The 26783-nt window shown below is 40.9% G+C and overlaps 1 protein-coding gene across 1 annotated transcript in view; it reads right to left on the bottom strand.

Annotated features, from left to right (window-relative positions):
- Positions 1–26783, bottom strand: part of DCC (DCC netrin 1 receptor) — an 811418-nt gene that overhangs the window by 368928 nt on the left and 415707 nt on the right. The window contains exon 9 of the mRNA XM_040264220.1: positions 25355–25509. Within this exon, the coding sequence (XP_040120154.1) occupies positions 25355–25509 (155 nt within the window). The remainder of the gene's footprint in view (positions 1–25354; positions 25510–26783) is intronic.

Consider the following 26783-nt stretch of genomic DNA (forward strand, 5'->3'; position numbering starts at 1 on the left):
AGCTTAAATTTTCTTATGTTAAAATGGGATTAATACCAACACCTACGTCATGGCTTTACTGTAGAGACTGATAATAAATCATGAACAGTATCTAGTACCAAGGAAGTATTCAGTAAATGTTATCAATTTTTACAGAGTGTCAGAGAATCAAAAGGGAAAACAATGAAAATGTCCTTAAATTTTAGTCTAAGGTGATAGGAGAAGGCAATGGCAACCCACTCCAGTACTCTTGCCTGGAAAATCCCATGGGCGGAGGAGCCTGGTAGGCTGCAGTCCATGGGGTCGCGAAGAGTCAGACACGACTGAGCAACTTCACTTTCACTTTTATCCATTGGAGAAGGAAATGGCAACCCACTCCAGTGTTCTTGCCTGGAGAATCCCAGGGACGGGGGAGCCTGGTGGGCTGCTGTCTCTGGGGTCGCACAGAGTCGGACACGACTGAAGTGACTTAGCAGATAGGACCATAAGAGGCTAGGAGAGGGGTCCAGATGAGGTGGGAGAGATGATCAGGGATGAGACAACACTGGGCCTTACATGCTTTGGGAGGATTTTGATTTTTAAGAATCATAAAGGTACTGATGGATTTAATCATTCTGTACTCTGTCCATGATGCAAATTGTGAATTGAAGGGGGCAAATGTAGGTGCCAGAAGACCAGTTGGGAGAATATTCTATGCATAGAAGAGGTTAATAGCTTGATTTAGAACAATAGTGATGAACAGGAAGAGAAAAGGAAGGATTCAAGGGCTGTATGGAAGGTAAACATTAACAGCATTTGATGTACTGGGGGAAGCATAGTGAGAGAATGACATTAAGAATGACTCCTAGATGGGGACTGACATACAAACTCTACTATGGTTAAAACAGATCCCTAATAAGGACCTATTGTATGGTGCAGGGAATGCTATTCAATACTCTGTAATGACCTATATGTAAACAGAATCTAAAGAACAGTGGATAGACGTATAGGTGTAACTGAGAAACTTTGCTGCACAGCAGAAACTAACACAAAATTGTAACTAACTATACCTCAATAAAACTTTAAAAAACAAAACAAACATGAAAGAACAACTCCTGTATTTCTGACTTGCACTGCTGGATGTTTTTCATCTTGCTAACTGAGATAGAGAACACTGGACTGAAGCAAGACTGGGCAGGTGTGTGAGTGTGGTGAGTGGGCTGGTGAATATCACAGCATCAGCACCTACCCTGGGGTTCAAGTTCTTTACTATACACAGGGCATGCTGGGTAGGTAACACCGGATGGACAGCCATAATCTATTATTTTTCTTCATCTCTACTTCCCTCTTAACTTCCTGGTCTCTCAGCTAGATAATTTCACACACTAGTTCTTACGAGTAGACTCACCACAGTCATTTTTTTTCTTTTTCATTTATTTCCCCTGCATTTTTTTCTTTCTTTTCCTATATATAGTCAGTCGCTTTTCAGGAACATTAGCTAGTCTCCAGATTTTGTGATCATCTGTTTGTTCTGTTCCTACCTAACTTAGCTCCTCTAAACCCACACTTTGCTCTTTTTTGAGGCACTCAAAATAATTACCCCAATTAACAGACTAGACAGTACTGAAGCACTTCTTTTCTGAGCAATTTACATGGGTGTTGAGGAATTCTGCTCCTGGTACTTGATGAAAAGAGCTCCAGATAAAATATCTTTCCAAATAGCCACAACAATGAAAATTCCAGTAACAATGAACCTCGGTACACATATGACCTTGACAATACTGAAATTAATACTCACTTTGCGACTGCACTGACATTTATCACTGAGAAGCACCTTTAACGCCCTTACACATACATGCGTGAGAGGGGAAGATTGATCATAGCACAGGGCAGGAAACCTGGTTGTCCTGTATCTCTAAGAAGCATCTCAAAGGCTCCCTGTCTGCTGACTGAGCCACCCTGAGGATTAAGTTTACTTTCAGTATTCAAAAGATAAGAAGTTTATTAACCACATGGAAGATTTGGGCTTGTTCAGAGATAGCAGTAGGAAGACAAATAGTCTTCAGCAGTAAATCATCTCACAGAAGTTGGACAAGGACTCTGAAACTGAACACAGGGACACAGATACACTGTTGTGGACCTGAACACTCCTTTTCTTTCCCCAACTCCACTCCCTGGACTTTTATTTTCATCAGTGCCATAAAGTCTTAGGCCAATGTGAAAGAAAGGTCCTTGACTCATTGATTATGATATTCAGTAAACATGGAGCAAAATAAGGAAAATGATGTTAAATATGAAAGTTATTTAGATAACATTCAGAAATATTTAAGGAGGGTGATTTAACCACTGTATTTCAATAGCTCCAAAATTCATTTTAATATCAGGTTGGCAATCTTCTTGACTTCCTTGTGATTGGATACATGACTTAGGGAATGTATTAGTCATCACTGTCCAGTATAAATATAATGTGAGCCAGGAAGGCTCATATGTAATTTAAAGTTTCCAGTAGTCAAATTCAAATGGTAAAAATGAAATAAGTGAAATTAATTTTAATGGTATGTATATTTAGCCTAAAATACATTATTCAAGTAACCTAAAAATATATAATTCAAATCATTTTATCAGTAGGAAATGTGCTAATGTGACAGTTTACACTGCTTATACCAAGTCTTTAATATCCAGTGTGAATTTTACGGCACACCTCAGTTCAGGCACGCTATGTTTCAAGAGCTCAACAGTCACTTATGGCTAGTGGTTATCATACCAAACATTGCAGAGATAAGCAATGTCACTAGAATAATTCAAGAACTCTGCAAAATTTAATATTTCCAAATAGAGTGGCAAAATTAATGTAAAAACATCAAATTATCAAAAGGATAGAGATCATATCATACTCCAAGCAATAAAATTAATCAAACTGTTGGCATAATCTAAAATGTGAGTGACATGTTCAAGCTATTATTACATTGTTGTTTGTAGTTTAAAATTACAGTAAATGATGATACATAATACCAGAAGTGGCATCACGTCATTTCTGGGGGGTCCTATGCATTTGGTTAGACTAAACTGGCTTCCCAGATGATGCTGTTAGTAAGAAACCTGCCCTCCAATGCAGGAGATGTAAGAGACACAGCTTCGATCCCTGAGTCGGGAAGATCCCCTGGAGCAAGGCATGGCAATCCACTCACGCATTCTTGCCTGGAGAATTGATTTACAGAGGAGCCTGGTGGGCTATAGTCCACAGGGTCACAAAGAGTCGAACACAACCAAAGCGAATTAGCAAGCACACAGGCACAAGTCACTTAGCCCCTCTGAAGACTGGCAGTGATAATAATAAACTTTATTTCATTGCAAGCTAGTAGAAGGCTTTGAATCAAGTCTTCAACAAACTGAAGCTTAACTTCAAGTAAGTGATTTATAATAGGGAGGAGAAATGATTTCCTTGGCATAGAGGTTAGCATAACTCAGACTGGCATAAGCTCAATAATATTGGGGTTTTAAAAATATTATACCGCTATGGCTATGTCGTTTTAAGTAATAAAATTTTTAACTCATTAAAAAATTGTTAACATGCACTTAGCCTTCAGGTAATTGTTTCTCCATTGCCCTGAAATCATGCCTATCTCTGTGTATGTGTGCACACGTACACACACAGACGTGCACTAACATTGTAGTAGGAATGTTATGCCACGTTCTAATCGCAGCTCTAACACTATTAGTTTTGCTGCATTTAATTTTGTCACAGGTAATGGGGGAGTTGAGTTGGGCCAAAATTCTTTTTCACAGGGTATTTCACAGATACAGGGGATGGTTATGAGCTGAAGTTGAAAGATTTCCAGGTGATGACACACAATTACTGCTTCAGATCATCGCAGCTGTTAATACCGGAGTCAAGATGCTGCCATCCATGTTCAGGAGAAAAAAAAAACCGACAGGGTTTTCATCAACTGAAGGTCAAAAAGCGGAAGTCTGAGCGTGTGGTCGGTGTCTGTCACAGCTCTTGCTGGCAGCTCCTGCAAACCCGGCTGATTTCTTTCACTTGTCAGTTCCCTTTGGGCTACCTAAGCTGTTTACAGTCTTTAATATTCAGAAAGTACTCTACCCTATAGACTTCCCTGGTAGCTCACTGGTAAAGAATTGACCTGCCAAAGCAGGAGACTAGGGTTTGATCCCTGGGTCAGGAAGATCCCGTAGAGAAGGCAATGGTAAACCGCTCCAGTGTTCTTGCCTGGGAAATCCCATGGAAAGAAGAGCCTGGCAGGCTTCAGTCCATTGGGTTGCAAAGAGTCTGACACTACTTCCAAACTAAAAAACTGTGTCCTAAAGGACACAAAGCAAGGTTAGAATTCTAGAGAGAAGAAGGTAGTTCAGTTCAGTTCAGTCACTCAGTTGTGTCTGACACTTTGCGGCCCCATGGACAGCAGCATGCCAAGCCTCCCTGTCAATCACCAACTCCCAGAGTTTACCCAAACTCATGTCCATTGAGTCGGTGATGCCATCCAGCCATTTCATCCTCTGTTGTCCCCTTCTCCTCCTGCCTTCAATCTTTCCCAGCATTAGGGTCTTTTCAAATGAGTCAGCTCTTTGAAAATTAGGTGGCCAAAATATTGGAATTTCAGTTTCCTTCCAATGAACACCCAGGACTGATCTCCCTGAGGATGGACTGGTTGGATCTCCTTGCAGTCCAAGGGACTCAAGGGTCTTCTCCAACACCACAGTTCAAAAGCATCAATTCTTCAGCACTCAGCTTTCTTTATAGTCCAACTCTCACATCCATCATGACTACTGGAAAAACCATAGCCTTGACTAGATGGACCTTTGCTGACAAAGTAATATTTCTGCTTTTAAATATGCTATCTAGGTTAGTCATAACTTTGTTTCCAAGGAGTAAGCGTCTTTTAATTTCAAGACTGCATTCACCATTTGCAGTGATTTTGGAGTCCCCCCCCCAAAATAAAGTCTGCCATTGTTTCCACTGTTTCCCATCTATTTGCCATGAAGTGACAGGACCAGATGCCATGATCTTAGTTTTCTGAATGTTGAGCTTTAAGCTAACTTTTTCATTCTATTTCACTTTCATCAAGAGGCTCTTTATCTCTTCACTTTCTGCCATAAGGGTGGTGTTACCTGCATATCTGAGGTTATTGATATTTCTCCCAGCAATCTTGATTCCATTTTGTGCTTCCTCCAGCCCAGCATTTCTCATGATGTATTCTGCATATAAGTTAAATAAGCAGGGTGACAAAATACAGCCTTGACGTACTCCTTTTCCTATTTGGAACCAGTCTGTTGTTCCATGTCCCGTTCTAACTGTTGCTTCCTGACCTGCATACAGATTTCTCAAGAGGCAGGTCAGGTGGTCTGGTATTACCATCTCTTTCAGAATTTCCCAGAGTTTATTGTGATCCACACAGTCAAAGGCTTTGGCATAGTCATCAAGCAGAAGTAGATGTTTTTCTGGAACTCTCTTGCTTTTTTGATGATCCAGCGGATGTTGGCAATTTGATCTCTGGTTCCTCTGCCTTTTCTAAAACCAGACTGAACATCTGGAAGTTCATGTATTGTTGAAGCCTTGGTTGGAGAATTTTGAGCATTACTTTACAAGCGTGTGAGATGAGTGCAATTGTGCGGTAATTTGAGCATTTTTTGGCACTGCCTTTCTTAGGGATTGGAATGAAAACTGACCTTTTCCAGTTCTGTGGCCACTGCTGAGTTGTCCAAATTTGCTGGCATATTGGGTGCAGCACTTTTACATCTTTAAAAATTTCAAATAGCTGAGTTGGAATTCCATCACCTCCACTAGCTTTGTTTGCAGTGATGTTTCCTAAGGCCCATTTGACTTCACATTCATTCCAGGATGTTTGGCTCTAGGTGACTGATCACACCATCATGATTATCTGGGTCATGAAGATCTTTTTTGGTACAGTTCTTCTGTGTATTCTTGCCACCTCTTCTTAATATCTTCTGCTTCTGGTAGGTCCATACCATTTCTGTCCTTTATTGAGCCCATCTTTTCATGAAATGTTCCCTTGGTATCTCTAATAGGAGGATATCAAATATGATTTTAAGGACACAAAGGGTATTTTTAATATTTCTCTCCTTGAGAGATAACTATTTAAAAAATTTTTAAATATAAATTTGTTTATTTTAATTGGAGGCTAATTACTTTGCAATATTGTATTGGTTTTACCATACATCAACATGAATCCGCCACAGGTATACACGTATTCCCCATCCTGAATCTCCCTCCCACCTCCCTCCCCACACCATCCCTCTGGGTCATCCCAGTGCACCAGCCCCAAGCTTCCTGTATCATGCATCGAACCTGGACTGGTGATTTATTTCACATATGATATTACACATGTTTCAGTGCCATTCTCTCAAATCATCCCACCCTGTCCTCTCCCACAGAGTCCAAAAGACTGTTCTATATATCTGTGTCTCTTTTGCTCGCATACAGGGTTATCGTTACCATCTTTCTAAATTCCATATATATGCGTTAGTATACTGTATTGGTGTTTTTCTTTCTGGCTTACTTCACTCTGTATAATGGGCTCCAGTCTCATCCACCTTATTAGAACTCATTCAAATGTATTCTTTTTAATGGCTGAGTAATACTCCATTGTGTATATGTAACACAGCTTTCTTCCATTGTGTATATGTAACACAGCTTTCTTATCCATTCATCTGTTGATGGACATCTAGGTTGCTTCCATGTCCTGGCTATTATACACAAAATGAAAAATTTAATTAAATATTTTATTTAAAATATATGTATACATTTTTGAGGATTTTTGTATCTATATTCATCAGTAATATTGGTCTGTAATTTCTTTTGTGTGTGTGTGTGATATCTGTGCTTGGTTTTGGTATCAGGGTGATGCTGGCCTCATAGAATGAGTTTGAATGTGTTCCTTCCTCTGCAATTTTTTGGAATATTTTGAGAAGGATAGGTGTTAACTCTCTCTTAAAAAAAGAGGAAACAAATGAGCTCATTTACAAAACAGAAGTAGAGCCACTTATGGTTACCAGGGATTAAGGGTGGTGGAGAAGATAAATTGGGAGATTCAGATTGAGATATATACAAAACTACATATAAAATAGATAGCTAATAAGGACCTACTAGCACAGGGATATATATTCAATGGCCTATTTAGGGAAAAAAATCTAAAAAAAAGAGTGGATATATGTATAACTAATTCACTTTCCTGGACACCTGTAAGTAACACAATGTTGTAAATCAACTATACTCCAATAAAATACACACACACACACACACACACACATATATTTCACAGTTTTCTCTGTCCTCACCCAGATTACTTGGAATCTTCCTAACGATCTGTGTGATTTTTAGGGACGTTTATGTACTTGGTTGAATCCCTTCCCACCCAATCCATGTGTACTCAGAAAAGTCCATTGCAGACATAATTGATTAAAGTGAAGTCGTACTGGATTAGGGCATACTCTAAATCCAGTATGACCAGTGTCCTTATAAGAAAGAATACATGAAGGGACGTGACCCCAGCGGGGAGAAGGACATGTAAAGCTGGAGGCAGATGTCAGGTGGGGCACCTACCAGCCGAGAAATGCCAAAGAATTGCCAGCAACCCCCAGAAGCCAAGAAGCAATAAGGAAAGATTTTGCTGTAAAGCCTTTCAGTGGGAGCATGGCTCTGCTAACACCTTAAATTCAGATTTCTAGTCTCCGGAACTGTCAGAGAATAAATTTTTGTTTTAAAGCAGGTAACATGTGGTACTTTGTCACAGCAGCCCCAGGAAATTAACACAGGCAGGATAATCACTATTTTAGGAGAGAAAGTTGAAAAACAGAAGAGGCAAGTGGCCTACTTAAACATATATAGCAACATACAGATACTATCTCAGTCTAGAATGCAAGTCTTTTGAGAAATGGTGTAGGATCCTATCCCTTTTCAAGAAGAGGAAACAGATTTTGGCAAGCAGAGCCATCTTACATAAACAACTTTGGACAAGCACTCTAGGTGCAAACCTGGGGACCAGGGTACTGATCCATCTAATGGCTGGCCTTAAGTACCCTGTTCCCAAAATTTATTCTTTGTAAAACTCAAAGACTGAAATCAGCTATTTAAAATGGACTTCATGAACTTAACAATGTGTTTCAGATCATCAGGTAAATATTTTGGATTCTTATATGCCCTGAGTAGGTGGGGCAAATGAGATTCCTCAAGATAAGAAAAAAGAGTAAAGCAAAGGCATGTTAACAATCAAAAGGCAAATTGCTTTTGAATTCTATGGTCTCCGCTTGGGCCTAAACACCAAGTTTCCACTGATAAAATACTGATACAGTCTCAGAGCAATAACGTGATCCTGAACAGACATCCCATTAGAATTCAATCTCCTGTTTAATATTAAATACAAGCAAAGTACATATCAGAAAACAAGCTGGTTCTGGGCTAACATTTATTTTGGCGCTAACTGGCCCCTTTTGGATTGGGTCCTTGGAAAATCTTGGCAGCAGGAAGACTGGGCTGTGGATCTGAAAAATTTGTCAATTTTCCTTTTTCTTTCTTTACATTTGAATTTTTTTTGTTTGTTTTCGTTTCATTTTATTTATTTTTGGCTGTGCCATGAGGCATGTGGGATCTTAATTCCCTGACTAGGGGCTGAGAAATCTGTATGCAGGTCAGGAAGCAATAGTTAGAACTGGACATGGAACAAGACACTGGTTCCAAATAGGAAAAGGAGGACGTCAGGGCTCTATATTGTCACCGTGCTTATTTAATTTATATGCAGAGTACATCATGAGAAACTCTGGGATGGATGAAGCAGAAGCTGGAATCAAGATTGCTGGGAGAAGTATCAATCACCTCAGATACGCAGATGACACCACCCTTACGGCAGAAACCGAAGAAGAACTAAAGAGCCTCTTGATGAAAGTAAAAGAGAGTGAAAAAGTTGGCTTAAAGCTCAACATTCAGAAAACTAAGATCACGGCATCTGGTCCCATCACTTCATGGCAAATAGATGGGGAAACAGTGGCAGACTTTATTTTTGAGGGGCTCCAAAATCACTGCAGATGGTGGTTGCAGCCATGAAATTAAAAGACGCTTACTCCTTGGAAGAAACCTAGACAGCATGGTAAAAAGCAGAGACATTACTTTGCCAACAAAGGTCTATTTAGTCAAGGCTATGGTTTTTCCAGTGGTCACGTATGGATGTGAGAGTTGGACTATAAAGAAAGCAGAGTGCGGAAGAATTGATGCTTTTGAACTGTGGTGCTGGAGAAGACTCTTGAGAGTCCCTTGGACTGCAAGCAGATCCAACCAGTCCATCCTAGGGGAGATCAGTCCTGGGTATTCATTGGAAGGACTGATGCTGAAGCTGAAAATACTTTGGCCATCTGATGGGAAGAGCTCACTCATTTGAAAAGACCCTGATGCTGGGAAAAACTGAAGGCGGGAGAAGGGGATGCGACAGGATGAGATGGCTGGATGGCATCGTCGACTCAATGGGCATGAGTTTGGGTAAACTCTGGGAATTGGTGATGGACAGAGAGGCCTGGCGTGCTGCAGTCCATGGGGTCACAAAGAGTTGACATGACTGAGCAACTGAACTGAACTGAACTGAGGGACTGAATCCATACCCTCTGCAGTGGAAGAGGGAAGTTTTAACCACTGGAGCTCCAGGGAAGTCCAGTCAATTCTCTTTTCTGGTATCAGCCAATCAAATTACACTTCAGTGGCCCACCAGGAGGCTTTCTAAGAAGGATGCTTCTCTGTGACGGACACATTTTTGAGTGTCTTCTGCGCATGGCACTGTGCCCATCCTTATAGCATAGTCATTAGGGATGTGTAGGGCACAGATGTCTTGTAGTTGACAACAATGGAGAAATCGCTCCTGTTTTTTCAACCCTTGTTCAGTTTTGCCACTATAAGAAGCTAAATACTGCATGGCCTTGGCCATTGGCTAGCAGTTTATGGAATTTTCTTTTATTTTTCTTTTCAGAGGACATGGGTTTGAACTTCGGCCTGGGAAGATTCCACATAGCATGGGGCAACTGAGACCATGTGCCCCAACTACTGAAGCCCGCATGCCTGAAGTTCAGGCCCCAAAACAAGACGAGTCACTACAGCGAGAAGCCTGTATGTCGCCACCAGAGAGCAGCCCCCGCTTGCCTCGCCTAGAGAAAGCCGCAGGCAGCAGTGAAGACCCAGCACAGTCTATAATAAAAGTTTAAGAAACTGGAAAGAAAATCTTGATTTGCTCCCCATGTCCCTTCCCTTCCACATACACTGCTGTTGCTGCTGCCGCTAAGTCGCTTCAGTCGTGTCCGACTCTGTGCGACCCCATAGACGGCAGCCCACCCGGCTCTCCCGTCCCTGGGATTCTCCAGGCAAGAATACTGGAGTAGGTTGCCACTTCCTTCTCCAATGCATGAAAGTGAAAAGTGAAAGTGAAGTCGTGTCGGACTCCTAGTGATCCCGTGGACTGCAGCCTACCAGGCTCCTCCATCCATGGGATCTTCCCGGCAAGAGTACTCGAGTGGGTTGCCACATACACTAGAAGGCTCCTTATCCAGTTTGACCCTCAAAATGGTCCCACAATTCACCTAGTTTCTGAGGCCTAAGCAAAGAGTACATTTGACTCCTGTTTTTAATTCCATTCCACACCAGCAGCAAGCCTCATCACTTCCAAAGGCATCCTGAATCCTGTACTTAGCTGTTCAGTTGTGTCTGACTCTTTGCGACCCCAGGCTGTAGCCTGCCAGCCTCCTTGCCCTTGGGATTCTCCAGACAAGAATACTGGAGTGGGTTGTATGCCCACCTCCAGGGGATCTTCCCAACCCTGGGATCAAACCCAGGTCTCCCACATTGCAACTGAGTCACCATGAATACTAGAGCGGATAGCCTATCTCTGCTCCAGGGGAACTTCTCGACCTAAGAACTGAAACAGATCTCCTGCATTTCAGGCAGATTCTTTACCAACTAAGCTACTTGTGAAGCCCCCATCCTGAGTCCTACCAGCTTTTAACCTTTCCACAGTTCCCCCCATAGGACCTACCAATGTCTCCTGACTGTACCACGCACTAGCCTCCTCTTTAGCCTCTACTTTTACAATTAAAATTAGATTATGTCACCCACTCCTGCATGGATGCCTCTGCGTTGAAAATGACTCCACCTTCTTTACTGGGGCTTCACGGTGACTCATATCTGGGGCCCTGCCACCCAGGGACGCCTCTCTTCCATTTCCCCTCTTCTTCACTCTGCTGCCACACAGTGGTCCTCTTCCTCCTCTCAGGTCTCTTCCCTTCCTATTAGCAGTACTTTTGAACTGTGGTGTTGGAGAAGACTCTTGAGAGTCCCTTGGATGGCAAGGAGATCCAACCAGTCCATCCTAAAGGAGATCAGTCCTAGGTGTTCACTGGAAGGACTGATGGTGAGGCTGAAACTCCAATACTTTGGCCACCTGATGCAAAGAGGTGACTCATTTGAAAAGACCCTGATGCTGGGAAGATTTAAGGCAGGAGGAGAAGGGGATGACAGAGGATGAGATGGTTGGATGGCATCACTGACTCAATGGACATGAATCTGAGTAAACTCCAGGAGTTGGTGATGGACAGGGAGGTCTGTTTTGCTGCAGTCCATGGGGTCGCAAAGAGTCAAACAGGACTGAGTGACTAAACTGAACTGAACTGATCAGCTCTACCTGAAATGTCCTTGCCCAAGACCCAAGGCCTATGCTGGTATCCCTCCAAATTCATTCATAGGTCCCTTGTCTTCTTCAGAAAGGTTCTCCTGAAACTTCCCTTTCTAGATTGCCTCTATCCTTTTCATTCTCTATCTTTTTAAGCTGGCTTATTCTTCTGCATACTTTATTTTTATTTGTTTACTGTCCATTTCTGTGACTAGAATATAAACCTCATAAACACTTGTCTGTCTTTTTCTGTTTTTTTGCTGCTGAACTCCCAGTGTTGAGAAATATAGGGCAGCCCACCAGTGGCACACAATAACTATCTGTTGAAAGAAATGAATGAAAGACCGAATGAATGATATGAACAAATCTGGAGCAGGAAAAATGAGCTTCTAAAGACTAACAGATGGATCCATGGGGTGAATTAGCCAGAATGGGCTTTCTGCTTTTAAAATCCTAAAGTAGAAATAGAAGAGACTTATGAAACAGCCTAAAGAAGAAAGAGAACATTTCAAACACATGTGAGCAGCACAGAGATAGACATGGACAAATTACATTCAGTGTTAAGGAATATGACAACAGGAGAATAATTAGAACGCAGCAAAGGAGGAATGCAGGATTGTAACAGCTACATTTACTGAGGGCTGACAGAGTGCCAGAGAGCAGGCTTAAGTATTTTATACTAAATAGCTCATTTAATTTGCAGAATAATCATTTGGGGCTGTACTGTTGTGTCCTATTATAGACTGTCTTTTAAGTTTTACAACATCCCTATAAGATCTCCCTATTTCATACAGGAGGAAGCTGTGGTTTAGCATACCAGTTTACCCCAGTTAGCTAGTAAGTGAAAGAGCCAGAATTCTAATTCAATCTGAATTCTGAATCCTTGTTCTTAATCACCTTTCACCCCCCTTTCATACATAAGACCTAGAACAGTCATTACAGATTAAAATAAGTTGGTAATGAACAGTTTACTTACATTGATCATGGGTTCAGTGTTTCACTATTTGACTTCCAGGTGATAGCTCAGCTTGTAAAGAATCTGCCTGTAGTGCAGGAGACCCTGGTTTGATTCCTGGGTCGGGAAGATCCCCTGGAGAAGGGATAGGCTACCCACTCCAGTATTCTTGGGCTTCCCTTGTGGCTCAGCTGGTAAAGAATCCGCCTGCAATGGAGGAGACCTGGGTTCGATCCCTGGGTTGGGAAGATTCCCTGGAGAAGGGAAAGGCTACCCACTCCAGTATTCTTGTCTGGAGAATTCCATGGATAGTCCATGGTATCACAAAGAGTTGGACATGAGTGAGCAACTTTCACTTTCTTTAATAAAAACCCTATGATCATTTACTCTTGGGCACTGGTGGCACCAACTTTACTTTAAACATCTACCATGAGATGTGTGTTGTGCTTGTTGTTCAGTCGCTAAGCCATGTCCAGCTCTTTGCAACCCCATGGACGGCAGCACACCAAGCTCCTCTGTCCTCCACTCTCTTGGAGCTTGCTCAAATTCATGTCCGTTGAGTCAGTGATACCATTCAACCATCTCATCCTCTGTCCCTGCCTTTTCCTCCTGCCCTCAATCTTTCCCAGCATCAGGGTCTTTTCCAGTGAGTAGGCTCTTCATATCAGGTGGTCATCAGGAAATTTAAGATCTATTTCCCTGACCAGGGATTGAAACTGAGCCCCCTGCATTGGAAGCACAGAGCCTTAGCCATTGGACCATGAAGGAATTGCGTGGCCTCACCTTAAAATCTTTCAATTTCAACACATGGTAATACCCTGGACTTGTCAAATGTCCTGTGACCAGAAACTCTGGCCCAGTTCAAATTCTCTATTAGATGTGCCATGGGGCTTCCCAAGGTGGGAAGATTGGGCTGACATCCAAAGAGTTTTCATAGAATTGGGAACAGTTGAAGGTACATTTCTCCCTAGCAATGTTCCTATAAACTAGAAATATTATCTTTATCAAAACAACATAATAATGTAGGAAGACTGGAGTTAGAGAATACGAGTTAAAGTCAAATTATGACCCTTTTGTGTAGCACATAAGTTACACTACACCAGGCAGAATACAATCAGCACTTACAAGAATCTCTCAAATAGTACAGTGATTTTAAAAATGGGTTTCACTTATTTTGGGTATCTCATGAGAATGAGGCTTCCCTGGTGGTGCAGTGGTAAAGAACCATTCCGTCAATTCAGGAGCTGTGGGTTCAATCCCTGGGTCAGGAAGATACCCTGGAGAAGGAAATGGCAACCCACTCCAGTATTCTTGCCTGGAAAATTCCCAAGGATAGAGCAGCCTGGAGGGCTACAGGCTGTGGAGCTGCAAAGAGGCAGACACAACTGAGTGACTAAACAACAACAACAATCACGAGAGGATAGTCAACTAAATTCCTTCACGTGATACTTTCTAAAAAACACCATATTTCAAACTAAAACACAAAATACATCAGTTCAGTTCAGTCGCTCAATCGTGTCCGACTCTTTGCGACCCCATGAATCGCAGCACGCCAGGCCTCCCTGTCCATCACCAACTCCCGGAGTTCACTCAGACTCATGTCCATCGAGTCAGTGATGCCATCCAGCCATCTCATCCTTGGTTGTCCCCTTCTCCTCCTGCCCCCAATCCCTCCCAGCATCAGAGTCTTTTCCAATGAGTCAGCTCTTCGCATGAGGTGGCCAGAGTACTGGAGTTTCAGCTTTAGCATCATTCCTTCCAAAGAAATTCCAGGGCTGATCTCCTTCAGAACGGACTGGTTGGATCTCCTTGCAGTCCAAGGGACTCTCAAGAGTCTTCTCCAACACCACAGTTCAAACGCATTAATTCTTCGGTACTCAGCCTTCTTCACAGTCCAACTCTCACATCCATACATGACTACTGGAAAAACCACAACCTTGACTATATGGGCCTTAGTCGGCAAAGTAATGTCTCTGCTTTTGAATATGCTATCTAGGTTGGTCATAACTTTTCTTCCAAGGAGTAAGCGTCTTTTAATTTCATGGCTGCAGTCACCATCTGCAGTGAATTGGGAGCCCAAAAAGATAAAGTCTGACACTGTTTCCACTGTTTCCCCATCTATTTCCCATGAAGTGATGGGACCAGATGCCATGATCTTTGTTTTCTGAATGTTGAGCTTTAAGCCAACTTTTTCACTCTGCTCTTTCACTTTCATCAAGAGGCTTTTGAGTTCTTCTTCACTTTCTGCCATAAGGGTGGTGTCATCTGCATATCTGAGGTTATTGATATTTCTCCCAGAAATCTTGATTCCAGCTTTAGCAAACACCCTCTTCCAACAACTCAAGAGAAGACTCTACACATGGACATTACCAGATGGTCAACACTGAAATCAGATTGAGTATATTCTTTGCAGCCAAAGATGGAGAAGCTCTATACAGTCAACAAAAATAAGACCAGGAGCTAACTGTGGCTCAGATCATGAACTCCTTATTACCAAATTCAGACTGAAATTGAAGAAAGTAGGGAAAACCATTAGACCATTCAGGTATGACCTAAATCAAATCCCTTATGATTATACAGTGGAAGTGAGAAATAGATTTAAGGGCCTAGATCTGATAGATAGAGTGCCTGATGAACCATGGAATGAGATTCGTGACATTGTACAGGAGACAGGGATCAAGACCATCCCCATGGAAGAGAAATGCAAAAAAGCAAAATGGCTGTCTGGGGAGGCATTACAAATAGCTGTGAAAAGAACAGAAGTGAAAAGCAAAGGAGAAAAGGAAAGATATACGCATCTGAATGCAGAATTCCAAAGAATAGCAAGAAGAGATAAGAAAGCCTTCCTCAGCGATCAATGCAAAGAAATAGAGGAAAAGAACAGAACAAAATGCATATGTGTATATAAGTGCATGCATGTTTATGCATTAAATTATATAATATTTATACATTAATACCTTATAATCATTGGGGCTTCTTTGGTGGCTGAGATGGTAAAAGAATCTGCCTGCAGTGCAGGAGTTCCAGGTTCAATCCTTGGGTCAGGAAGATCCCCTGGAGAAAGGAATGGCTTCCCACTCCAGTATTCTCTTGTCCATGAGAATTCCATGGACAGAGGGGCCTCGTGGTCTACAGTCCATGGGGTCACAGAGACAGAGATAACTGAGTGACTAACACTTTAATTACCTCCACTTTCACCTTCTAATACTAACTTTAGGCTAAAGAGTGGAAATAAATTTGAACCTACAGTATGATTTAGAACAATTAATCCTTCACATACACTGTCTTCAAAAATTTCATCCCTGATATATTTGGACACTATTTTGCCCATCTTAATTTCCTTTCTATTTATAGCACCTTTAAAAAGTCTTGACACACAGTAGGTGCTTGATAATTGCTTACAGACCACATAGATTAAAGTGGTTGTCAAAATGAGATAATACATAAATACACATAAGTTTAAAAAAATGCTATATTCTCAGTGTGTCTTCATTCTTCACTAGTCATGAACCCCAGTTCTCCATAGTGTCTGATCTGACTGAAGGAATCCCATAACAGAGCTCAGTTCAGCTGTTTTATCTTTGGCATATAGTTTTATTTGGCTGCAGCAGCATGATGACAATTTTCCTGTTGGTGCTCAAGCTCTATTTTGCTCTCAGTTTTCTAAGATACCTACCTTCATTTTCAGTAGGCTACATCACCAAATGAGGCAATTAAACCCAAAAGAAATCTACCTGTTTGGAACCTTTTTATCCCATGTTAGATATCTGTACTTTCCAGAAACATCTCATTATTACGATACTTTCATGCCTTCTGTCTTCATACTCCCTAATATGAGTGAGAAATCAGTAGCATTTTTTCCCTATAATTCTGCACCAAGCAGATAACTTCTCTAGACGTTTGGGTATACCAGTGGAAGGAAACGGAATTATGCTTTGTGCTCAAAGAGAGAATGATAGTGAGCCAGCAGAGATATTTTTAAGAGGAAACTTAATTTATGCTACATCACTGTTTAACCCAAGCAACCAGTCATTTTTGTTCTTCATCTTTAACTGTGCACTGAAAGATATATATATAGTTGCTGTTTTAGTCTCTAAGTTGTGTCCAACTCTTTTGCAACCCCATGGACTGTAGCCTGCCAGGCTCCCCGTCCAGGGGATTTTCTAAACAAGAATCCTGGAGTGGGTTGCCATTTCCTTCTCCAGGGGATCTTCCCAACCCAGGGATCAAACTCACATCTCCTGTGTTGGCAGGCAGATTCTGTACCACTGAGCCACCAAAGAAGATACATACATATATATTTATACTTTAAACTGAGAAAATACTGAGAGAAATTTGCATAACTAATCAGAAAACATGTTAAGATCCAGATTCTCTGAAATATTTTATATTAACTCAGTGCAAAGAACTTTTTCAACATTCAAACAGGAGTAATCTATTAAATGTGCTTTTAGTGAGTTCTGCTTAAAACTGTTAGACTACTAGTTCCTTGGGAATCAGGGCATTATCTGACTTGCTTTTGTATCCTCTGTACTAGGAGAGTCTCAATCAGGGTGCTCAACAGAATTTTCTGTGATGATAGCAATGCTCTCTCTGCTGTCCCATGCAGTAGCCAGTAGTCACATATGAACTTCTGAAATGTGACTGATGAGGCCCTGGATTTTTAGTTTTCAATTCTGTTTAAATTTTAAGTGCTATTTGACAGTTGTGGTTAGTGTGCCTGAATTTTTAATTTTATTTTACATCAATATGCTGAAATGCAAATCGATACATGTAGCTCATGGTAACTGTACTGGACCATGGACATCTAGGACTTAGCATAAAAGAATAATTTTGAAGGACTGACTGAATGAATAAATGAGGAATAAGTACAGAATGACTCACCCTTGCTGCAAACTTTTCTAACATGCTTAAACAACCCATCTTCACAAGCCTACCTCTGATTCTTCCACTAACATACATCATTGTAGAAGACATGCTGCTGCTGCTGCTAAGTCGCTTCGGTCGTATCCAACTCTGTGCGACCCCATAGACGGCAGCCCATGAGGCTGCCCTGTCCCTGGGATTCTCCAGGCACGCACACTGGAGTGGGTTGCCATTTCCTTCTCCAATGCATGAAAGTGAAGTCGCTCAGTCATGTCCGACTCTCAGCGACCCCATGGACTGTGGCCCACCAGGCTCCTCCATCCATGGCATTTTCCAGGCAAGAGTCCAGGCAAGAGTGCTGGAGTGGGGTGCCAGTGCCTTCTCCAAGTAGAAGACATAATACCTCGCTAACTGACCACCGAACCTGAATGGGTTCCTTTTAGCTTCTGTTGCTGGGAATGCCACGGCATTAGCCTTTAGTGTCTTTCATCCTGTAATAGCTGAAAATATTTCTGCAGTGAAAGAATTTTGAAACTATACCAGCATTTGTATGTTACCTACAAAGATAGAATGCCAGTGCTTCAATTTCTTTCTTTCTACTGCTACTCTATTGCCACGTATATGACACAAAACTGGACCAGCTAATGGGTTCACAGTCAACTTTGCCTCCATCATTGTCCCAGATATCCACTCCATCACCACACAGTGCAGTTAATAATTGGAAACCGGGTTAGGTGACTTAAAAAAAAAAAAAAAAAACTGAAAAAAGAAAGAGCAAGACACAACTATAATTTACTTGGTTTGCTTAATTTACAGAATCATGATGAATGAATATTTCTGATACATATTATCCTTTCCCACACATTAAGTACAAATCAGATTCTACCAGCAAATGTTAACCAACTAGCTATTCACAAAATGGCAATGCTGTGTCACATTTTATGGGATAATAGAGTGTTTTCTGCTCATAAAGCTTCAAAATTTAGTTAGGGATGCAAAGATGTCCAAGAAGCAAATTAGACAATGAACAAGTCTTCAACAGCCTGCTAAACAGGGAGAGGATGATTGCAGGGAAAGTAATAAAATCCATAAATGGTTGATTACATAGTAATCAAGCCAAATACAAACTATCAATAAGGTATTATATTAGCTTTATTACCTTATGATTACACTACTGAGTGTCCCACTTTAGTTGCAAGTGCAAGGCAGTTGGAATTATGTTTCCATTTGATCCCATTAGGGGCAGGAAACCTCTTTGTATTGATTGCATACTAGACGCCAGGTAAGACTTGGGGGCTTCCCATAGATTATCACATTTCATCTTTACAATCTGGTAATGAAACTGAGAAGGATTCTGTGGGGCTCGTGGGCATGGAAACCTTTTTGTCCCATTTCTTATAGGCAAGACTCCAGCCTCCATGGCCTTTGCTGAGTTTCAAATGACAGATTGGAATAGTTGGTAATCAAGGGAGGAACAGCCAAGAAATCAGCTGACACAAGACGCAGAGGACCACAAAAGCTCCTCAAGATGAGAGGACTGACCACCTGAGACCCTGCGCACGCCCTAGTGCTGTCAGCAATCCCACTAACAGGAGGGAAAGGGGGAGCACACAGCTTTTGAAAGAATGAGAGCCCCAGGTCACAACATAAACCAATTCGAATCAAATGGGACCAAGATGGCAGGCAGACAAGACCAGATCTTGATCCTCAAGCAGCAAGTGAAATGACACACCCAGCGGGGCCATGACAGTTCCAAGGCACTGTCCAAAGACCAAGGAGTGGGCGGTGGACCAAACCCCGGAAATTTCCACCCCTTCCGAAAAATAGTTGGAATAGCCCTCCCACTCATTAGCATATGAAATTATCCAGCCTATAAAAACTAACCTGGCCACATTTTGCAGCCACACTCGCCCTCTGCGATGGCTCACACTCCGTCTGTGGCGTGTGCTTCTCTCTGAATCTGAATAAATCCGCTTCTTACTTACCACGTTGTCTCTCTCTGAATTTTTTCTGTGATGAGGCATTAAGAACCTGAGCTTTACTAGACCCTGAAAGCAGGTACCATGGGTTTGGCTGGGTTCGAGTCCCAGCCACGTGGGTTCCAGTCCCAAGCTGAGGGAAACGGTTTCCCCACCCTTGAACTGTTGCTGTGAAACTCCTTGTCAAGTCCTCTTGGGTTGGGACACACAGTTTTTCAGAGAGGCAGGAGACCACTGTGTCCTTCTTTGCCTGGCAAAGCAATAAAGCTATTCTTTCCTACTTCACCAAAAACTCTTATCTCCAAGGTTTGATTTGGCACCCGTGTACAAAGAGGCTGAGCTTTCAGAATAAAGAAGAGAAGTAAATAATATCTCCAACTTATAATCGAGGACAATGAGGTTTCAAGGATTAAGAAACTTGGGATGCTCCTGGTGGTCCAGTGGTTAAGATTTTACCTTCCAATGCAGGGAGTGCGGGTTCAATCTGAAGTTCAGGCTAAGATCCCACAAGCTTCATGACCAAAAAAATCATAACATGAAATAGAACCAACGAATTGTAACAAATTCCATAAGACTTTAAAAATGATCCACATGACAAAAAAAAAATCTTAAGAAAGAAAGATTAAGACAATTCTCCTAAGAAATAGGCAGTAATATTTGGAGACATAATATTCAGAGATGTTTCAAGTTCCATAACAACTATACAAGAAAAGTCTTTTTAGAATAAAAAGAAAGAAGGAAAGAAAGAAAAAAGACCCAGGGATGGATGAAAAAGGCAAATATATCTATTCCTCTAGATAATATATCCTAAAGTCACTCAATATGGTGGATACTTTCACTTGCCTTTTCAGTGTAAAGAATATAATGGACTAAGAATATTACTTACAACACTTAACTATAAAAGGGTTTTGTGGATAATTGGGTTGTGGTCTAGCAAATAGACTCCCCACTCTAACTCGAGCCTCCAGACAGTATGTGGTCCATTTTAACATCCTTCAAGATTAAACTGCCTTAACAGCATCTTAAAGGACCCCAAATAATAATTCAAAAATCCTCCACATGTGGCATGAAAAGATTAGACAAGTCTTAAGCAGGCAGGGACTTAAATCCGGCTGATAATACAGTGGAGAAATTATACACCATAAAGGCAGAGGGAAGGAGCAAGGAGTTAGCCAAAGGAAGATATAATCAGAAGACACAAACCTTCCTATAAATCAAGCCTCTGTATTCTGGGTGATTATTTCATAAACTGGATATTGGGCTGGTGATCTCTTTAAATGATTACTGCAGTATGTATGCACTTTTAGAAACAGTTGCTGGCTGATTCATATTTCAGACGTATTTTCCATCAGGGTTGATTCCTTGAGAATATGGTTTTCATAATAGAGTTTATATTTTCAAATAATATGAAAAACTTGAAATTCAATTTGTATAAAAGCTATCTATGTCATTTTAGTGTACAATTACTACATCACATTTGGAAAAACCGTGATAAAATGAGCAAGCAATTGCATACCCAGACGGGACCCATTTTCAAAAGATAAGATCATTTTGTCAGGGAGAGAAAAATGAAAACATCCCCCCTGCCTCTGCCTCTAGATTCTGAAATTCTAACCAAGTAATAAACTCAGCCTTTGAACTTTCTCTAAAAACATAGAAAGATGAGCTTATAAGAAGCTGAGAGAGAAGAAAGAGAAAGAGGAGGAGAAAGACAAGGGAGGAAGGGGAGGGGGCAAAGAGTCAGTTCAGGAGGGGAAGGAAGGGGCAACGAAGCATGGGATCTCTAAGACGCTGGATCTTACTCAGAAATTGGTGTTTTATTGAACAGGCTTGGGGAAGATGAAGTGCTCCTTACCCTAGAAATAGTTTTAAATTGCCAAAGTGGCATTTTTGTGTTAACACAGAAGATAAAATACACATGTCCTACCTATTAGTTATGATAACATTATTCACCCTAATATCTGTAATAAAGGCAGTGAGTGAGCACCACAAGACTCTTATTTTAAATGAACTGAAGGCTGTTTTGCACATGTAAAAAGCTGTTCTAAAAGTACTGTGTCTCTAGCCTGAACTACTTCTGTCTACCTAGCTACTCAGTAAGAGATTAATTATCCAAGAAAAGTTCTCAATGAAACACAGTCAGGTCACCCTCCAATAAACAATGGCCTGCAAAGGAAATAATTCTTACTCCATATAGTGTAAGAAGAGAGGTGATTTAATAAAACAATTGTTGTCATTAAAGGCCAAAATATGGTTAGTGTAAACATTAAGACACCTTCATGTGTCAAAAACAGGATACTTTTCCACTTTAGTTTTCTAGAGAAAACGCAACTTGCATGCGATGATAATACCAACAAGCAACAGATTTTATTCATTTGGGTTCTTAATTTTATTTTATGCCTTATTATCATTTATGCTAAATTTTAAGTAAATGCTTACTGAGACCAGTGCCCAGTGTGGTTTTCTATAAAAATTCTCAGACTACTTTCTGAAGGAGGAAGAATGGATGATATATAAAGGATCAAGGTGGCTGTCTTTGTAATAAAACACTTATTTGAGGAGGCAGGCACAAGATGATTTAGGCATAAAAACTGCCTAGATAGTACATGAAAGCAAGCAGGATTCTATGGGGCTCCTGGACAGGGTGGACACAGAACCTTCCCTTTCTTTCCATTCCACCCCCAACCCTGTTCCCTCTAGGGAACAGATCCCAGCCTCCATGACCTTCCTGGAGTTCCAAAAAGCAGATTTGAACAGTTGCTAATCCAGGAAGGAAAGGGATGCAAAGACAAGGAAGGAAGGGCTAAGAAACAACATTGCAGCTTTGGGGCAGGGGCCTGGGTCTGCCTCAAGGGCTACACGCAACAATGCCTTTAAGTCCTTTATGGAATGAAAACCCAGCAAATGGAAGATGTCCGCATTCTTCAACTGGAGAAACCGCTCATGCATGTGTGTGTGCTAGGTCGCTTCAGTCATGTCCGACTCTTTGCCATCCCATGGACTGTAGCCCACCAGGCTCCTCTGTCCATGGGATTCTCCAGGCAAGAACACTGGAGTGGACTGCCATGCCCTCCTGCAGGGGAATCTTCCTGACCCAGAGATAGAACCGGCATCTCCTGCATTGGCAGGCGAGTTCTTTACCAGCAGTGCCACCTGGGAAGCCCAAAGACCACTTGAGGCCAGACTAAAGGAACCAGCTCATCAAGATTATATCAAGAGATAAAAAGGAATGCAAGCAACTGAACTCTTGAACATAAAACTCCTCAGCAAACTCCCCTGGGTGGGGACACATAGTTTTTGAGGGCAGGAGCCGACTGTGTCCCCCTTTGACTGGCAAAGCAATAAAGCTATTCTTTTCTAATTCACCCAAAACTCTATCTCCAAGATTCAATTTGGCACCACACACAGAGGCTGAGCATACGCCAGAGGCCATCACAGGTAAGGGGCTCATAAGCAAATCTACGATTCAGAGTTCTAACATTTCATTGAACAAATTCTTACAAGTTTTCTTACCTATTTTATCATTGTTACATATTTAAAACATTTGCTTCCTCAAGAAGCTTCTTAGAGCTTTATTACTATTACTTCATTACATAGGTAGGCTTTCTTAATGTGTCTCAGTCACTGTGGAACAGCATTAGAAACACAGTGGATATTCATTAAATATATTTGTTAGTTGAATTATGCCATTGCTCACGCTTTATAAAAGCTAATGCCATATGTGTAATACAAATAATCACAGACTGATGTTTTTATTATTATTATACCAAAAAAGTTGTATCATGAGTACTTCTCTTTTTAATGAAATGAGGTATTACTATTAGTCAGTTTCCAAGTGGAAGACTTTATCTCTTGACTTGGAAAGGTTGGCCTTTAAAAAAATTTTTCTGGAAATTGATTTTCAAGCTGGATACTTAGGAAAAATAGTATTGATAGAAGAAAAATAACATTGCTCAGTCTTAGAAATGAGGCTGACTGTAGAATTTTTATCAGCGATGTAATGTAATCATAGCCAGTCAGCCCAGAAAAGTACGCAAGAATAATTCCAGGGATAATTGTTGGATTAGGAAGCAAAGGATTCAGACAATCCATAGAAATTGGATCTTCTGAAGATGAACATGCTTTTAAAGTTTAAGTTCTACCATGAGAAAACTGAACAAGATCTTTTCAGAGAATTTTTATGGGTTTTTCAACTATCAGTCTGTATATACAACATGGCATATACCATTTAAATATATATATATAGAGAGAGACCTAATTTGTTTTTATTCAGGTTTATTGATTAAAAATACCAAATATTTATAAAAGTCATTGATTATCTATATATATGTATGATCTATAAAGAGAGAGTCAATGAGAAAATTGATGACTCAAATTATATGTGACCATTAACACTATGAAGTGGAAATTACCATTATCTAGTGATTTAAATCCAAAGAGCAACAAAACATTCTTTAGAAGAGAAACCTGGAAACAGGACCACCTTTGCTGGTACATGACTAAGGGAAGCTGTACAAGGCCCCATGCTAAGGAGGGTCCCACGTATAGCATGGATTGATGTGCTGCTGTACCTTCTGGATCCTGCAAACTATTTAGCTGGTCTTGCTTGGGTGCCTGCATTTTCTATATATGACCTGAAATCTGCACATTTCTATGGCTTTAAAGATGCTGTGTGAGGTTTTATTTCTGTGATGCAAGTATCTCTCAGACTTGTACAGTTTAGTCTTCTCCTCACCACCAACAAATCCTTTATTCCTATCTGGTCTCATCTGGTCTTTTGAAGTCTTAGCTACATGAAAAAAGGAACAGAGATTCTGCCCAGAGTAGAGCATGGTGCCAGTACCTAGACTACCTCTCAGAATCTTCTTTAACTTGCTGATTTCAAATCCCTAACAAGTAACCTAATCCAAAGATTATTTTCTCTTATTTACCAATTAAAATATTTCTGATTTCTATTTCATGTTCTTCCGAAAGCATATGAGGTGGTTTTGAAGATAGATAGAGTTTTAAATAAAATGATTGGGAATACAAATAAAACAGCATCATTTGAAAAAAATACAAACAGGAGTAGATGAAACTAGGTGTCTAAATGTCTAAATAACGAATGTACTTTGTTACAAGTAGTCATTTAGTTCATTTAACGGTTAGATTACAATTTTTTAAAACTCTTAACAAAATAAAGTTGGCAAACGACTCACTGGCAGTCGATCTTTCCAAATAACATCAGAAGTTTCGTAGAAAATTCAAAATGTTGTAAGAAATACAGAAATCTCTTTTAAAAGTGCAGTTTAGGGGCTGTTTGTTCCTTGATAAAAGGAAAAATCACTAAATTATAATTTGGTCAGAGAACATTTAGCAGCATTATTTTGTTTGTGGAGCTTAATATAGTGATTTATATAACAGGATAGTGAGATTGCCCAGTAGAAATTATCGATTTACATTTCTTGAATCTGGGTTTGCTTTTGGAAGCTTCTGTACGGCATTCAGTGCATGAGCAAGCTCCTGAATAAGCCCCTGTACTGAGAAGTCCTACATCATTGTTCTTTTTCTCTGATGTAATACTTTTCATACACAAACTTGGAAAAATCTGGAAAAAAAAAAAAAATCAGTGCAGGAGGCTGAACCCCAATGCTGACATGAAGTTCTGGCAGCTGGAGTCACTCACTCACTCGGGAGTGGATATGTAGACCGGATGGATGGATCAGGCCTTCCTAGTTGTTAATTTGTTGCTCTGCAGACCCACCAAAGTGAGGAGGCCATTTTGTTAAAAAGTTATCTTATCTTTAAAAACCTTCAGGGTAAATGTGTTGCTCCAGAAATCTTCTATTTTGTCACTTCAGTAAACTACTATGAAGGGATTCAAAGATATCGCCTACGAAAATGAGCACTTCCTAACTTGGCCCTTCCCATCGCATACTCACGCTCAGGCTGAGTGGCCACCTTGATGGGCTGAGAGCTCTCCCCAGGTCCCCACTGGTTGTAGGCCACAACCCGGAAGGTGTACATGGCTTCTGGCTTCAGGTTCCCCACGGTGAACTGGAGGGACCCGGGCTGCGACGTGTTCACTGCTCGTTCCCTAGGAAATGAAAGTCACAGGAAAAGATGATTCCCACGTGAACACTTTCAGTCACAACCTTTACTTAACAAGCGAGAGCAGTAAGGTGAATCCAAAGGTTCCTTACTCATTTCCTGTCGACTCTGCATGTAAGGCAAGGTCTCAGAGGCTCACTCTGGGAGGCAAACGGACTGGAAGGGCCTACAAATAAATGTTGCAGGGTTTCTGGGGAGTTCAAGTTTATGCCATTCCCATGAACCTTGCATACTAAAGTCTTTCCCCTTGACACTTTACCATTTAGCGTCAAAACTCATAACAAAGAGCTAGTAAAATAAGAATGAACATCTGGAGTGCAGGCAGGAAGATGCATTTTGCAAGCACTGAGCTAATGACAGAAATTAGGGTTTCGATTATTCCACAAGTCAGTCTTTGTCAGTAATGCCAACCAATGCATTTATTTTCTTCCATTATAGGAAAGGGAAAGGCAGATGCTAAATGCCAATGTGTATAGAGATTGAAGTCCTGTGGTTATGTTAAGTGAAGTTAGCAAAAGGAAGTAGACTCCCTCCTGTGTGAGGAGAAAGTACAATACACATCTTCTTGCCTTTTCTTCAAGCCACTTCTACATGATTCCCATTCATTTTCCAATTAAAACCTTCCTTAGTGTGTGGGCATATGCTAAGTTGCTTCAGTTGTGTCTGACACTTTGTGACTCTATGGACTGTAGCCTGCCAGGCTTCTCAGTCCATGGGATTTTCCAGGCAAGAAAACTGGAGTGGTTTGCCATGGCCTCCTCCAGGGGATCTTCCTTAGTGGTTCCAAACAAATGAATTAATATGCTGATCATGGTGGGATTTATAGTACATATTAAGAGAAGACAAATCCTATGGATATAGATCCTAACACATTAGAAACAAGAACCTCTAAAGTACTGTTTAAGGACACACATGGTTTAGATATTTATATCCTCACAGGTCTCATGTAATTGAATGTGAAGAAAGAGTTCCTTCTAAGCCACTCAACTGTTTCTTAAGGTTTCTATTTCTAGATGATTCCTCTTGCATCTCAGTGGAATTATATGTTCATTTCAATTTTACAAGTTTTATTTTGTTTGGGGGAGATATTTCAAATGAAATATGTTTTTCTGACAGGGCAAATTAAGTTTCCAAAGAGAAAAGTGAAAGCAAAGTTCTAAGGACATGAATGGTGATTCTTGGGTACATATACACTCTTAATTTCACTGATATGACTGAGACTGGCTGGCTCCTCCTCAAACTCATTTCTCCTTCTCCGTG

The sequence above is a fragment of the Oryx dammah genome, unplaced genomic scaffold, assembly GCF_014754425.2.
Source record: "Oryx dammah isolate SB20612 unplaced genomic scaffold, SCBI_Odam_1.1 HiC_scaffold_22, whole genome shotgun sequence".
Taxonomy (NCBI): Eukaryota; Metazoa; Chordata; class Mammalia; order Artiodactyla; family Bovidae; genus Oryx; species Oryx dammah.